General features: G+C 44.9%; 1 protein-coding gene across 5 annotated transcripts; it reads right to left on the reverse strand.

Moving 5' to 3' along the window:
• Positions 1 to 2,650: 2,650 nt before the first annotated feature.
• Positions 2,651 to 12,854, reverse strand: LOC100193597 (spoU rRNA Methylase family protein). 5 transcript variants are annotated; one of them, XR_556274.2, is made up of 7 exons: positions 12,443 to 12,849; positions 12,078 to 12,357; positions 11,827 to 11,877; positions 7,397 to 7,718; positions 3,741 to 4,445; positions 3,461 to 3,524; positions 2,651 to 3,386 (listed from the first exon to the last, which is right to left on the reverse strand). XR_556274.2 is itself a non-coding variant. In XM_008654597.2 (5 exons), the coding sequence occupies exons 1-5, from the start codon at positions 12,790 to 12,792 to the stop codon at positions 4,387 to 4,389; spliced, it is 1,062 nt and encodes a 353-aa protein (XP_008652819.1). In that variant the 5' UTR covers positions 12,793 to 12,849; the 3' UTR covers positions 2,651 to 4,386. The 5 variants fall into 5 exon arrangements, 3 of the variants coding, with proteins under 3 accessions (XP_008652819.1, XP_008653113.1, NP_001132172.1); XR_556248.2 differs by having other exon boundaries at positions 3,461 to 4,445; XM_008654597.2 differs by having other exon boundaries at positions 2,651 to 4,445.
• Between the last annotated feature and the right edge of the window lie 1,589 nt (positions 12,855 to 14,443).

Below are 14,443 nucleotides of genomic sequence, written 5' to 3' on the forward strand. Positions count from 1 at the left end.
GCAACGCACGGGCATATACCTAGTTTATTAAAAAGAAAGGTCACTAGAACCATGAAACCCTTTCTAAAGAAGAGACAATATCTTTGTGACTCGAAACACATGAAACTACTCGGAACATTAGGGACTCTGGCTTTTCTTCAGATCATGTATATGTTTAGGCCTTGTTTGGTAGCATGGGAATCAAAGAGAAATTCCATTCTATTGATCCATTTTTATAAGAGATTTAATCTTCTCCAATCTCATCTAGTCGACTCTAACCGAACAGGCCATAACATTGGCGCACATATCTCTTTCCCTTATCAGTGGTGACCCTCCTCCCCTCCGGTGGTGGCATGGCCTGCCTTGAGAGGAAGGTGCACCTCTGCAACGGCACAACACCTAGCCCACGAGGCCATATGTCAGTCCCCTTTAGAATTTTGTCGTAGCAAGCTTTTAGACAAGGTAACACATAAACTCATGTGACTCAGAAGAACACAATCATGTTTTGGTGATGTAAAGCTTGCCAACTATTTTAGGATCTATTCCTTTGCTTAATAGGAGATTACATGGAAATTAAATTGTAGTCCTACAATCAAACACGTAAAGGTTGATTTCCTAACATGAGTACCATACCAAACTAAGCAACAAAGTTAGCAATCATGATAAAACATGTAAAGGCTATTTTTCTCATATGAGTAACATACTAAACTAGCATCCAATGTTTTAGGGTGTTTGGTTTGAGGAATGGGTTGGTCTATTATCTTCTCACTCCTCATTTTTTTTGTTTGGTTTGTGAAATGGAATGAGTTGATCCATCACCACCTCATTCCTCATAATTAGTTAGTTAGTACTAATACGAGGAATTGGGTCATCACACCAAATTTAAGGAATGGACCTATGATGCACCACCTCATTTTGGATGGAGCGATTCCTCAAACCAAACACCCACTTTATTTCCAACAACAACCATCTTTGTTGTGCGCATCGTCATCACTACGCGAGAGCTCATGGACACATCACCGCCACCGTTATCATGCGCAAGGTCGAGGTGCGTCACCCATGCCTCCGACGCAATGCACGACACCAGGGATCGATATGCCACTCATGTCATCGTTGTATGCCCATGGCATTGCCACCATCGTTCCACACGTGGTCGTGCTTAAAGAAACCAGAAGGGAGAGAGGTGAAGCTAGGGATTTAATGAGATATATGTTTATATAGTGAATCCAACTAATGAAATCTATCTTAGGCCATCCAACAACTAAAACCAATTGTATCACGTCATGTCGGTCCATTAATCGTGTTGTGCTTGTGTCAACACTGCAGGTCGAACCTCAGGCATGGCTCTAGACCATGTCCATGTCAGCATTGACACTATAGACCGTAGGCCCATTGTCGCTCTGACGAGCTTGGCCCATTTAACCATCTATAATGATTAATAGAATCATGGTAAAAAAAAACTTAGATGTTTACGAGCATAAGCCCATAACCAAAATACCAGTCTACACTTAGCCCATTAGGCCAGAAACCATTATTAAGGAACCGCAATCGGTGAAACCATTTCTTGTACTTACACAACTTCAGCGTTCATGGTCACTTCTGTCAAGCCAGCAGGCACTGTAAGAACATACTATCCACCGCACCATGATGTGGACAACTCGCAAGAGATAATAAGGATTAAAGAATACTCCTGCAATGTATTCACCGCGTCCTAAAATAAATGCCGTTATGGTATTTATATTGGTCATTTTAATATTTAACTAGATTTATAAAAATGTTAGTACTGTTTTTATATAAAAATAAATTTATTGTATAAATAGATTTAATGACCTATCTATTATTAATATTAATATTTTTATATATTTGGTAAAAAAAATAAAACATTTGACTTCGCTGATAAACGACAGTGCGTTTTGGGACGGCGGAGCACACGGTAACACGAGAAGGGAGAGCCAGAAAATTTTTAGGATAGACTGAACTAAACCAATTTAGTATAAAAGCTTTTATATTATATTGTGTACATTTCAAAATTTAGGATAGGTTACAAACTTACCGTAGAAGTTTATGTGTTTGAAAGCTGTAGGGCAGTAGGGGGCTCGGGGCGCCCCACCGCTGCCTCCCTCCTGCACAGAAAAAGAAAACAAAAGCAGCCTTGCCTCTGGCGTTAGTGAGCACGCACCGCCACAGCGAGTACTAGTAGGATTGTACCGCAGCAGTTGTACTAGAAAAGGATTTGGCATGCGCGGGCTGGTCCCTGGGCCCTGCCTCGTCCTCGCTCCGATCACTTCGCTATGGTTGGCAACTTGCCATGGCGTCGAGCATCTTCCCAACTTCTTGGGTGCTGTTGTCAAAGTACAATTCGGAGCATACAAGCTTTAATTATTCTCTTAGCTAGTGCATGTTGCAGTCGACAAGGGGACGATTTAGAACCGAGATTCTTTCACCAAATCTTCCGGTAACACATACATGTCCAAGCAGGTTAGTTTAAGTCGTTTCTTCACTGGCAATATCTATACAAATGTATTATCTTAAATGACAATAATCATATATTTTATAAAGTTTCATAGTGAATCTAGTAAATATTGACCTTGTGCCGTATCTACATAAAAATTCAAAGAACAATTGTCAAAACTTAAATTTATTTTTTTCTATGGGTCAGGACATGGTTGCAGGCTGACAGACCCAGAGTCTTTTGGAAGCCCTGACAGTTTAGTGGGCCAAACAAACAACTGAGTAAATATAATCTTCTCTATGACTCTATATATGACAGACAAGTTGCATTGGTTTCCTTTCCACTTAGAGCCACCGACATGAGTTCCCTTCTCCTTCCCACTAGAGCCTCGCTTTAATTTGGAATGACGCACAGTTTACCCAGATTCCTGCTGCATAAATCGAACTAATTAAGTTCTAATCTCCTTCCTACGAAACATAATTCCTTTTCCCTGTCGAATAATCAGAGTCCCTTCCCTTATCGAATAGTCTGCAAAGCAAGTGGATCCCAGGAGCTTCTGCAGATGATAAAGCCCGACATCCACATGGGCAACTCTCTCTGAGTCTAAAATCCCTCCCCAATAAATAAAGCGAAATATTCCCTCAAATTCTCTGGACGACCAGCATACAGCTCATTGTATGCATTGCGCGTATGCAGCTGCGACAGAGGCCGCAACAACTCAGCTTTCTTTACGCGATCCGATTGCTACTTCCCAAAGAGAAGCCGAGAGAGTAAACACTCACCAGCCTGGCAGTGCTTAATTCAGCTGAGTGATGCACCAATCAGTGGCCACCCAATGCTATTATATATAGATGATCACAGATCTATCAACACCACCAAACCCAATCCCTTTCCAGCACACTGCAAAACACCAAAAGGACCGAAAGCAATGGCATGCGTTGCAGGAACACCAAACCTGCGTGATTCAGAGTCAGAAAGGCAATTGTATGAGTCCATGGGCATTGGCATTGACAGGGCAAAGATACCTACACAGTTTCACGAGAAAACATGCACCGTCGCGCGCTGGCCACTGGACACGACAACAACAACTTGCCTATATTGGCATAGGCAGAGTGATAATGTTGGTTAAGATAACGAGTGCTATACGCATGAAAACTTCTTTCATAAATAAAGGCCTACATCTACATATAGAGACATGAATAATGAAGCAGCACGATCTGAAGCATCTAGGTCCCCTACTATTTTTTAATAAGAATGAACTGTAGCTGTGACGACATGCCAAAGCCTAGTAGATATTTTATTTACGTACCTGAATATGATTGGCCCATCACTGCTCTCGGTTTGTACTTGTGCACATGTGAGATCCAAGTTGAAAACGCACGATCATTTCAACAGGGAAAACTACACTTGAGTAGGAGGCAGGGAACTGTACAAGTTTAGCTCTGAAACAAGTAGCTGATGTTCCAGTGGCAGCTAATCACCAAACAAGCATAATTTGGAAATAAGGGCTGTCACTATCACAGGAAAAAATGACGAGGGATTTATGCACAATGACATTAGAATCACTAACAAAAAGCATTAGGAGAAATGGAAGCTGACAAATTTTGTCTTACCACCTTGTATAGGATCTTGCTTGCGTGTACTAAGTCTGGTCAGCTCAAGAATTAAGAACTATTACAGATGCAACTACAATCACTACATATATTCTTTCTAGAAGTCAAGTTTTGAAAGGCTACATCGTCCTATAGAATTCAGCCCACAATGACTAAATAGTTGAGGCAAATATAAACTTTCTTTTCTTTCTCTTAAATTTAACTGAACAAAAAAAAGATCAGGAACAAACAAGAAATACAAACAGGGTGTTTGGTTTGACAGAAGAACTCATGTGGCATCCGCTGAACCTACCAGCATAGAATGGGTTGGTCCAGCACTTTTTTACGGAGTGTCTTTGTACTTCAAGTCCTTTTACGATTAACTCTCCTTGAAAGCACCTGATGGGTGGTGCAGTTCCAAGCTGAAAACCAAACAGCGTTGTCAGCTTTGGTTCTAGGATCAGATCATTCCAGGTGACCTCGTGCCGCAAACCAAACATGCTGAAACTATTACCACTTTTCCTTGTGTCTTTCCTCATATTTCACCAATAAGGGTTAGGTTGGGAACTCAATTTCCCAAGGGATTTCTATTTTTCCAAGGGAAAATGAACTAATTTCCCTTAGGAAAATAGAAATCCCTTAGAAAAATGGGGTTCCCAAACTAGCCCTAAAGCTGGAAATACTCCATTCCCAGTGGAGATTGTTTTGGCTTTTCAACTATATATTCATGTACATAGCAAAAGCTGCATACCTAAAAAACCGAAATGATCTATACTTTGGAACAGGGAGAGTGACATACAAATGGCCTTAGGTAACTAGTATTTGTTTGGGATAAGCAAATCTTCAAAGTCTCAGTCATTCTTTTAGATTATGTAAGTCATAAACAGTATTGGAATATATAAGTATAAGCTAAACACCTAAACCATTTGAATCCATTATTATGAAAGAAAGCGGAACTGTGTAAGGTTTGCAATGAGTTTCCTAATGGCTAACTTGTTGAGGATGTTACTAACTAGTGCTTGAATCACCTAAGACAGAATCTGAACAACCTGTTTAAATACTAATAGATAAAAAGCAAACCGACACAGCAGTAAAGCAGTAGAGAGTCATGTTCCCAGAATGGTTTGTTCAGATAACAACCACAAGTAGTGTTTTGTTGCTTTATCCAACACTTTGATGTTATGCAGTGCAAGCCAGCGCATGGATCAAACTTTGCTTTATCTTTGCTTACATAAGGATGCCCTTGTCAGGTGTCAGCACAGATCCCATTAGTACTTTGGAGGCAAAGTCATGGGGATGCTGTGATGTAGCTATGTGGCAGACTCTATAATCTTTCAGTACAGTACATGTTGTGTATAAATATGTGTTTGATTACTTGTACCTAGACACCCTAGTGGGTGGTAGCTCAGCATACCAAACATAGGGCATGTCCTCTATACAAGTAAGAGAAAGGGCTATTTGTTTCCAGTTGCAGCAGACAAGACAAGAAATGCACTAGCAGTTCTCATTGCCATTCAAATAGTTCCCGAGACAAGAAAGGGATTTAAAAACATTAATTGTCAATATTATGACAATACAATAGCATTTCTTCAAAAATGAAAGAAGTGTAAGATGGGCAGTTTACCACCACCATATACAAATCTGTTGTACTTATTGTGTATAAATAGAAAGCATTGAAGCAATCAAACAAATACTTAAAAAGGAAAAAAAATGCATTCTCGAACACGCAAGGGAATTGCATATCGCTGTATTAATTAAAGAAGAAAAAACTATATATATGCCAACCCAATAGGACACAACCTCGACCTCAAACACCTAAGCATCTATGAAAGGGCTAGTTAGAAACGAAATCTCCTATTCCCTTAGCTCCTGCCAAACTCCAATATTTCATCTCCTCAGTGGCCAGCAAAAGAGCACAATGTAGATATGGTGATCCACCTGACAATGGAATTCAGCCCTTGCAGCACTTGGCCACTGATCATGCCATTTGTCCATGCCACCAACCACCAAAGAATGTTTCTTCAGATTGTGTAGATAAACTCCAAATGAACAAAAAAATTAAAGAGACCAAGGAGAAGTTGAAACTGAGTGGTCATACTATTTACCATGAAAATATATAAACAATAACTATTCAAGTATAAAAAAAAGGGCATAATAACAATTGTATATGCACAAAAAACTCTATATCAATTGGCCAAACAAGACCACTTGAAAGATGTTGATCTACCAAAAGAAGATATGAATAAAAAGGAGCACTACCATTTTCAGTGAGCGACAGACATGTAGAAGCACACATCTATTACCATAGCAAATCCAGATTGCTTATGAGTCAGGATGCTTTTACCTGCTAACAAAACAAGCTTTCACCTAAAAGCATTCCTTCTGAGCACCAACTAACTAAGGCCAAAGTAAGTTGAAATGACACCAATAGAAGTTGATAGTGTGTTTTATTTTAGGGCAGCACCATATCAGGTCAGCAGTGGTGGATCATGGAAGATCTTGTAATAAATCATGTGAAAGATGTCATTGTGGTGCAGGCATGATACCAGGTCATGTTATGTAGATACATTTGACATTAACAAAAACCCAACTGAGAAGGCGTGTATGGTGTATCTACGATACCATGCCAGCCTTTCAGCTATGTGAATGCGAAAGGGCCTCTAACGTAATGGTTAAGGCTTCGGAGTAGCACCTCCAGGTCCCGGATTCAATCCCCCTCAGGGGCGAATTTCGGGTTTGGTTAAAAAATCCCCTCGCTGTGCCCCGCCCCTCTCGGGGATCGATATCCTGTGCGCCGCCCTCTGGCTGGACCGTTGCAGAATGGGCAGTTGATCGGCCCATTAGTGATGAGGGCCAGGGTTCGGGGGTTTTCTTGGCCGGCACCATGTTTCGATCTCTCCTTGATATAATACTCGGAAACCTTAACCATTACGCTTTAAGCCTCTAACCATTTCTGTATTCTATGTAATGCCAGACAGTCTCATCAGAGTGTTAATAATCAATCAATACTCCCAGAATTCTTCATTTATTAAAGAGCCAGTGAAACTACACCATGCTATCATAGTAATTAGTAAGAAGTTCCATGAGTAACAGGTCATCAGATTCATTTTTCTTTACGTTATGTTTCTCATCACTCAAAAGGTAAACTGGATTAAACAAAATGTTCCTTTACTTTGAATCAGCATTAACGGTAAACATAGAAACCAACAACCAGAGAAATGAAAACAAAGAAAAGTTAACAAGATAACAGCAAAAGAAACAGAATAACAGACGCAAATCTAAGGGGTTGAAGTTCTGTCTATTTGACCTTTGGGTTGTAACATGAACAAAAATATACCACCTGCAACTGAAACATTCAGAGATTCAAAAGTACCTTCCATTGGAATGTTTACAAGCTCACATGCCTGGAGGGTCTCTGCAGAGAGACCATTGCCCTCACTTCCTAACACTAAGCACAGAGACTCATTCAACAGTGAATCAGCTAGTTCGTTGGACAGCGAGTAGGTTTCTTTGGATGCATCACTGCTACTTTCTGGATGCCCTGCCATCATCTTCATACGATACTTTGTCACCAATGCATGCAGGTCATGCCACGTACCAGAGACAATAGGAAGCTGCAAAGAGGCTCCACGAGCTGCTCGAATAGCCTTTTCATTGAAAGGATCACAACAAGCCGGAAGAAGGAATACTCCATCCTGATTGCATTTGGGATTAGAGGTTGTTAGAAGTGCAAAGTTGGAACAGCAAATTACTTGAGTGTTTGATTTTGTCAACCGGAGATAGCTAATACAACAAACCATGTATTGTGCGTCCAATAAAATAAATCTTGAGTACAATGAAATAAGGTAAGGACACTCATCCCTATCTTACATAAGAGCAGAATCAATTGCTCTGTTAGCAAAGGAGCACTAGAGCATAATGAAATTTAGTGGTGTCAGCATCTAGGGAAAGGTATACCCCCGAATGTTAATAAAACGCCCTTCAGGACTTCATCGGCATAACACGGACCCGCAAAGGTCTGGCTCAACACCAGCCTGGCATTCTCGAGGCCCTACGCCGGCCAAACCCCCATGTGAGGCCAGACCCGAGGCCCTACAAGCCGAGGGGCTTACACAAGATTCCCACAACACTCCCCAGGACCCCCCCCCCACCCACCCCGCGGACGGGACAGCCCCGGCACCACAAACGCCCCTGACCATGTCAGTGTACGTGGTGCCGAGCAATTAAGATAAGACTTCCATCCATAATATCTATTATGAGAGGCGAAGTAGCATTTAAAGGCGACATTGTAGTCATGCCTCATGTGTATTCGAAAGGACTATGTAGTGCATGGTCCTTCAGCAGCTACCAACTATGTCGTCCTCACGGTGTGGGCACGATAACTGTCACTGTGGTATGTCTCATTCACTTAGTAAGAGCTCTCGCTTAAGTCTGAGGTTTCTCGCTCGTCTCGGCCATAGACATTGCAAGGGCAGTTAGGGATCTCCTTACTCGCTAGCTCAGACATCATCTGGGCATGTAAAGACTACCTATATTTGCATCTAAACATAAACCATATGGAGGTCGTGCAGTATTACGCTCTGGCAGCCCAAACCTGTCTACAACATATGTGCTCACCGCCATGTCTCCACCCTGATCCAATGGTCCCAGGCCTACGCACCTCTATCTCGCTGTCTTCGATTTTCTCTAGTACTTTTGGTACCATGGTGTCGCATTCAGACGATATTTGATGCGTCAGGTAGCGTAGATGTGCTTTGTTGTGCCACATCAACATGCCTAAACCAGGACACCCAGTTGATGGAGCGGTGGCCTCAGACACAGGCTCAAATAATTTTAATGATTTGCCACGTCATAGGCAGCACGACGACCTTGCCCGGTCTAGCAAGGGTCGGATCAGACTAACCCTCCTTTTCTAGTGTTGCCCGAACAACTTCCTCAATCGGTCCAGTCTGGTGACCCCTTTGTGTGATCCTTCTAGCGTGTATAACATCCAAGGAGTCTCATGGCAGACACCTCCACGAGCATTGGGAGATTGTTGTCCTTCGGTGTGTGCCACTCCCCTAGCCTTACTGTGAAGCACTGTTGAGGTGGCCTCTAAGCTTGGTAGCCCATCTCAACACTAGACATCACAACAGACATGATGGCAATTTGACTTCTGTGATGTCCCTGACGGATCTCTAAACGTTGTGGAGGCCCTCCTCCTCAATCCCTTGGCGCCTAATGTCGGGAAGCCACCTCCTTTCCCTTCCTGTCGACGTCCCCGTTGGCGGATGTCTTCAGTCCCCTGCGATGGCCCATCAGATTGGTCCCCAGAGGCCATTGAACTGGCAGGGAACAACAGTCGCCCCATCAGCTAGGTAGTGCCATAGCTCAGCATATGCCTCGTCGTGTGTCGAAGTGTTGCCTCGTCTTCGAACAACACGAAGACCTCCACTGGTTTCGACAACATGTTTTCAAACGACCCGTCGAAGGCCTTCGCGATCCCTGCCACAACCCTGGCAGGGAGCTCTAAGTGGGTTCCCCGTTGGACTAGCAGCAGGCCTTAGATGCCAGAGTAGCTCCACATCGCCCTCGCGTGCTCCTCAAGCGAGGCGATCAGCCACAGCGTGAAGTGTGTGAGCATTGTTGGATGTCAACACAACATCAATGAATTGGGTGATCCTCCTCAGTATCGGCTCCCACATCGCGTCCATCTTTGGCAACTCCCATCAGGTCTTCTTGCATGTCATCTCCCTGTTGGCACCTCCATGTAGGCTTTGGTGGCGATGGTGATGTACATCCACGCCGCCCTTCAGTGCTCCCACTTGCCAATGAGGTCGAGCGAGTTGTATGCCATCCGAGACTTCGGCCTTGAGCGGAGCTTGAAGTACTATCCCCCGAACAAGTTTTCACTACTCGGCACCCAATGGACAAATAAGTGATGGAACAACACCACGGAAGGTCTCACCCCCACGAATGCCTCACACAGGTAGGAAAATGATAACATGGCAAGGATGCAGTTGAGGTGAGGTGCCCGATTTGGACGCCATAGAACTCCAGGATACAGGGGGAGAATTGCGACAATGAGAAGTTCATCCCCACTATCGTGGAGTAGAAGATCTACTCCCTCGCACCTCTTGAGGCATGCGCGGTGGAATCATCGTTGCTCGCACGTTGTTAGAGGCTAGCGGTGAGATCCACTCGAGGAGCCGACACACCTTTTCCAACCCCTCTTGGTTCAAGACCCGCGTGCTCGATAGCGAGTCCAATGGGGAGGTGGCCGCCACGACGTCACAATGGATCAGGGGGATGGGACGACTACGGTTGGTTGGCAAAAGTTATAGGGGGGAGAGAGAACTTGATGGCAAGTGCGGCGAATTGCGCAAAGTAGTGAAGGAAAAAAGATGGGACCACACACCCAAGATATAAAGCGCCCTTCTCTCCCTCTTACAACTACCGAACACAACACCAGAAGCGTTGCACGACCCTTATAACTCGGAAGTCATATGGCATGACTGTTGCCTGACACATTGGCCGCTAGTGCAGGCAGGTTGAAGCAGACATTGCCCCCCCCCCCTCGCATGGCAAACTCGTTCTATCAGACGTTTGCATAAAGATGATACCACATACAAGCCTCCTTGGGCCTACGGTGGCATGGGGGGCACTGTCAACGTCTGGGTAAAAACATACCCTAGGATGCTGGCAAAACGCCCTTCATAACTTCATCGACAGAATACGAACCCACAGAGGGCCTGACTCGGAGCCATCCTAGCATTCCCGGGGCCCTGCACCCAAGGGGCCAAACCCCATGCCGGGCTAGGCCTCGAAGCCCTACAAGCCAAGGGGCTTACAAAGGATCCCCGCACTCCCAAGGCGACCCGAGGGGAAGAACGACCCTCTAGCGGCATGGCCCCAGGACCACAAGCATCTCAACCAAGTCGGCGCACATGAAGCCAAGCAATTAAGATAAGGCTTCCATCCATCGTATTTATTGTGAAAGGTGACGTAGCGGTCAAAGGCAACATTGTTGCTACGCCTCAGGTTGCAGGTGTATCCTAAAGGACTATGCAGTGTGTCAGCCTTCAACAACTACCAACTACGACGTGCTCGACGCCTTGGGCACCATACCTACATGTGCCATGTCACACTGGCCGTTGTGACGTATCGGAGGCATGCTCCTCATACGGTACAACAACTACGACAAGATAGTAGTTGGATCTCTACTAGGTAGGGCCCACAATCCGTGCAGGGATGCAACTCTCTCTCCTCCATTGTGCTATAAAAGGGAGGTGTAGAGCAACATACAAAAGGGCCTCACTCTTTGGCTTAGCCTTTTGGCTTCTGATCAGGCTTTTTGGTCTTGGGTTCAAGTTCAAGGGCCAAAAGCTCACTTGGACACAACAGCTAGGAGTTAGCACATAATAAGGGCTCTCGCTTGAATCTAAGCTCTCTCGCTCGGCTTGGCAGTAGACATTGCAAGGGCAGATAGGGCTCTGCCCACTCGCTAGCTCAAACATCACCTGAGTGTGTAAACATTGTCCACACTTGCATCTATACATTAAACATACAAAGGACATAGGATATTATGCTCAGGCAGTCCAAACCTTTCTACATCGTGTGTGTGCTCACAGCCGTGTCGATGCCCCAATGCATCGGTCCCTGGTCTACGCCCTCTATCTTTTGATCGTGTCACATCCCGATGATAAGTGGCATTCCCAAAACTCTCAGGCAAAGCAGAAATATATTATTTAACATTATGTGATGCAGCAGTAGTACTGTCTGACATACTCCAACAAGTGACCTTAAGGAAAGAATATGGCATACCCATTTGAATGCACAAGCTGATCTTATCAGTGTTCCAAGGTTGCCAGGATCCTGCAAGGTAGGTGAACCATGGTTAACATGAGACGCGCATTGCATGAAATTCAGTACATGTAAATGTGCATATCTACATCTGCTTCAAATAAAAACAATGTACATGGATTGAATCATGCTTTGCATTCTACTGCATAAAGAATGACAGCAATCATGTCTGCACAATGGTGGACTTGGTGGTGGGTACTGCATATCCTCACCTGAATCCCATCAAGGACTAGAATCCTCTTTGGATAACTGAACAAACCATCAAGAGCATCCCCATCCTGATGGCTCCCGAGATCGCGGAAATGGTTAGGCATGTGCATGACAGCAACCGCCTCGGTGGAATCAACCGACTGCATCCCGGACACCTTCTTCATCACCGCGGCGCTGACATACAATATATCACCAGAGAACTCGCGCAGCGCCTCTGGGGCCTCTACGCCGTCCAGGAGAAGCAAGTAATCGATGGCTTCGAGCTCAAAACTACACACCTCCCTGTAGCAAGGGGCAGAAGCACAGGTTTAGGAAGAGAAGACTGGCGGGACAGGTAGGATGACACGGGCCTGGAGCTGCAGAGTACAGGATAGGCGCGAGGCCGACGAGGAGGAGGCGGCGGCAGGAGCGTCGGTACGCGGCGGAGAGCCGGAGCTTGACGCAGTGCTTCACCAGCGGGTTCGCCACGCTCGTCACCTGCTTGCGCTTTTGCCCGCCCAGGGAGGAAGCCGCCGGCTTCGCCGTGGCAGTGGCCGTAGTAACGCCGGCACGGGAAGAGGACAGACCGCGAAGGCGAAGGGGGCGCTCCAGATCAGCCGGGAAATTGGCCGCCGCCGAGAGCGGCGCGGGAGACGGCGGGGCGCGCACCAGTAGCATCGGGGTGGCGACTGGCGAGTGCTGCGTTTGATAACTTCGGCTCGTGGGCTTGGCGCCCATCTTATCTGCTCCGAACAGATTGCACTCAACGGCCTGCGTGGGCTCTTGAAATTATTCCATCCCCAAATCAATTTCATGATTCGTCAAAAGCATTTGCCATTCTTCGAATGTTATTTGGCTACAGCGGTCTGGAGAGTTATTTTTATTGCTCTAAATATAGATAAATCTAATAATATTAATCATATTATAGAGACATGGTAAAGTAGCAAAGAAATTGCTCATAAGAAACAAATTATAATTGGGGTAGCTGTCATAGTTCTGGTTAATTTGGTTATGCCGCAATTATATTGAATTTAATGAAAACATATACCTTTAGTTATGCAGGTTATTCTCAAGGGGACTTACTGGCTTAAATTCTGGGAGACTGCTGCAAAATGCTGCAAAAGAAGTGTGTACACCAAGAGAACTTACTTGTACTCTGCTCAAGTCTGATGGGTGCACGTAGAAGCCGTGCTCCACGACTTCATCAATATTTGGTAGTATCCAGACTCCTTCCATTGGTACACCTACCTCATTGGTTGATGTCACCTCATGAAACGGATAATTCACATAGAGAAGTAGAGATGACCAACACCGCTATCGTCAGCACCACCATTTGCATCATCAGAATACATCGTTGAACTGATATCGGTAGACTCTTAGTATTGTGGACTTTTATTACCACTATCAGTCTCATCATCGCTTGCCACTATCGTTCATTGAATCGATAAATCGGTAGCACGTGTGAAGAAAATCGAACCACGTGTCATTTGGCAAATAAAGTATATTGAGGTCACAAAATCTGGACACAAGATGGCACAAATGTTACCACAAGTTAAAAGATTTGAAGTTAAAAGGAATAAAATCCTCAAACCCTAGCTACTAGATGACATCGGTTTATCTCTACGTGGGACCGATTAATCGACTACCAAGGGACGACTAATAGGCAAAATTGATGGTTTTAAATTTTTTTGAAACTTATTTGATTTTTAGTTTGAAATCCATAGCGTGTTTTCAAGTTTGGTTTCAATGAAAAGTCTTAAAATAATTCATAGTATTCATAAAAAAATTGACATCAAATTTATTCAAAATTTATAAAACACTCCAAATTTAAATGATACGGCCAAACCGGGCGAGACCGATTACCGATAAAAATCGATCGGTTAACAGAGTTTATCAACCGGTTTGGTGCTTGCGGCAACGGACGTCCACGACGGCGCGCCACGCCCTGCCTGCGGACGCAGGGCGACGCGGCGCCAGGCGGGCTAGAACATCCGCGAGAACGTCGTCCGGAAGCAGGCGCGGCGTGTCCTCCATCCCGGGCGGCTGCCGCTGCCGTTCGATCTGCGTGCGCTGCGACGTACGGAAGATCCCCCCCCCCCACACACACACTTCTGTGTCGTACTATGTACGCAATGAAGGCATATGTCGTGTGCAGACTGCAGACGCTTCGTCGCTCTTCTGCTATAGTAGTAGTAGAAGCATGGGTCGAATTCGAATCCCGTCCGACCACACATACGACGTGTTTGGTTCGACGAACGATAACGCTAATGCAAACGAAATGGCAGCCGCGCTGGGTGATTGCAGTCTTTGTTTGGTTCGGTGAGGTAAGGTATGCCATATACCATTAAAAAAAGAAAGAAAAATGCAGCCTGAGTTGTCTTCCTCTTCT

Source organism: Zea mays, chromosome 1 (genome assembly GCF_902167145.1).
Source record: "Zea mays cultivar B73 chromosome 1, Zm-B73-REFERENCE-NAM-5.0, whole genome shotgun sequence".
Lineage (NCBI taxonomy): Eukaryota > Viridiplantae > Streptophyta > Magnoliopsida > Poales > Poaceae > Zea > Zea mays.

Bases quoted from the DNA above. Each gene is read 5' to 3' on its own strand.
- LOC100193597 (NM_001138700.1), bottom strand. From the start codon at position 12,792: ATGGGCGCCAAGCCCACGAGCCGAAGTTATCAAACGCAGCACTCGCCA. The intron at 11,878-12,077 runs GTGAGGATATGC...CCTACCTTGCAG, and splicing joins TAGTCCTTGATGGGATTCAG to GATCCTGGCAACCTTGGAAC. The intron at 7,719-11,826 runs GTATGCCATATT...AAATGCAATCAG, and splicing joins CAGCTTGTGCATTCAAATGG to GATGGAGTATTCCTTCTTCC.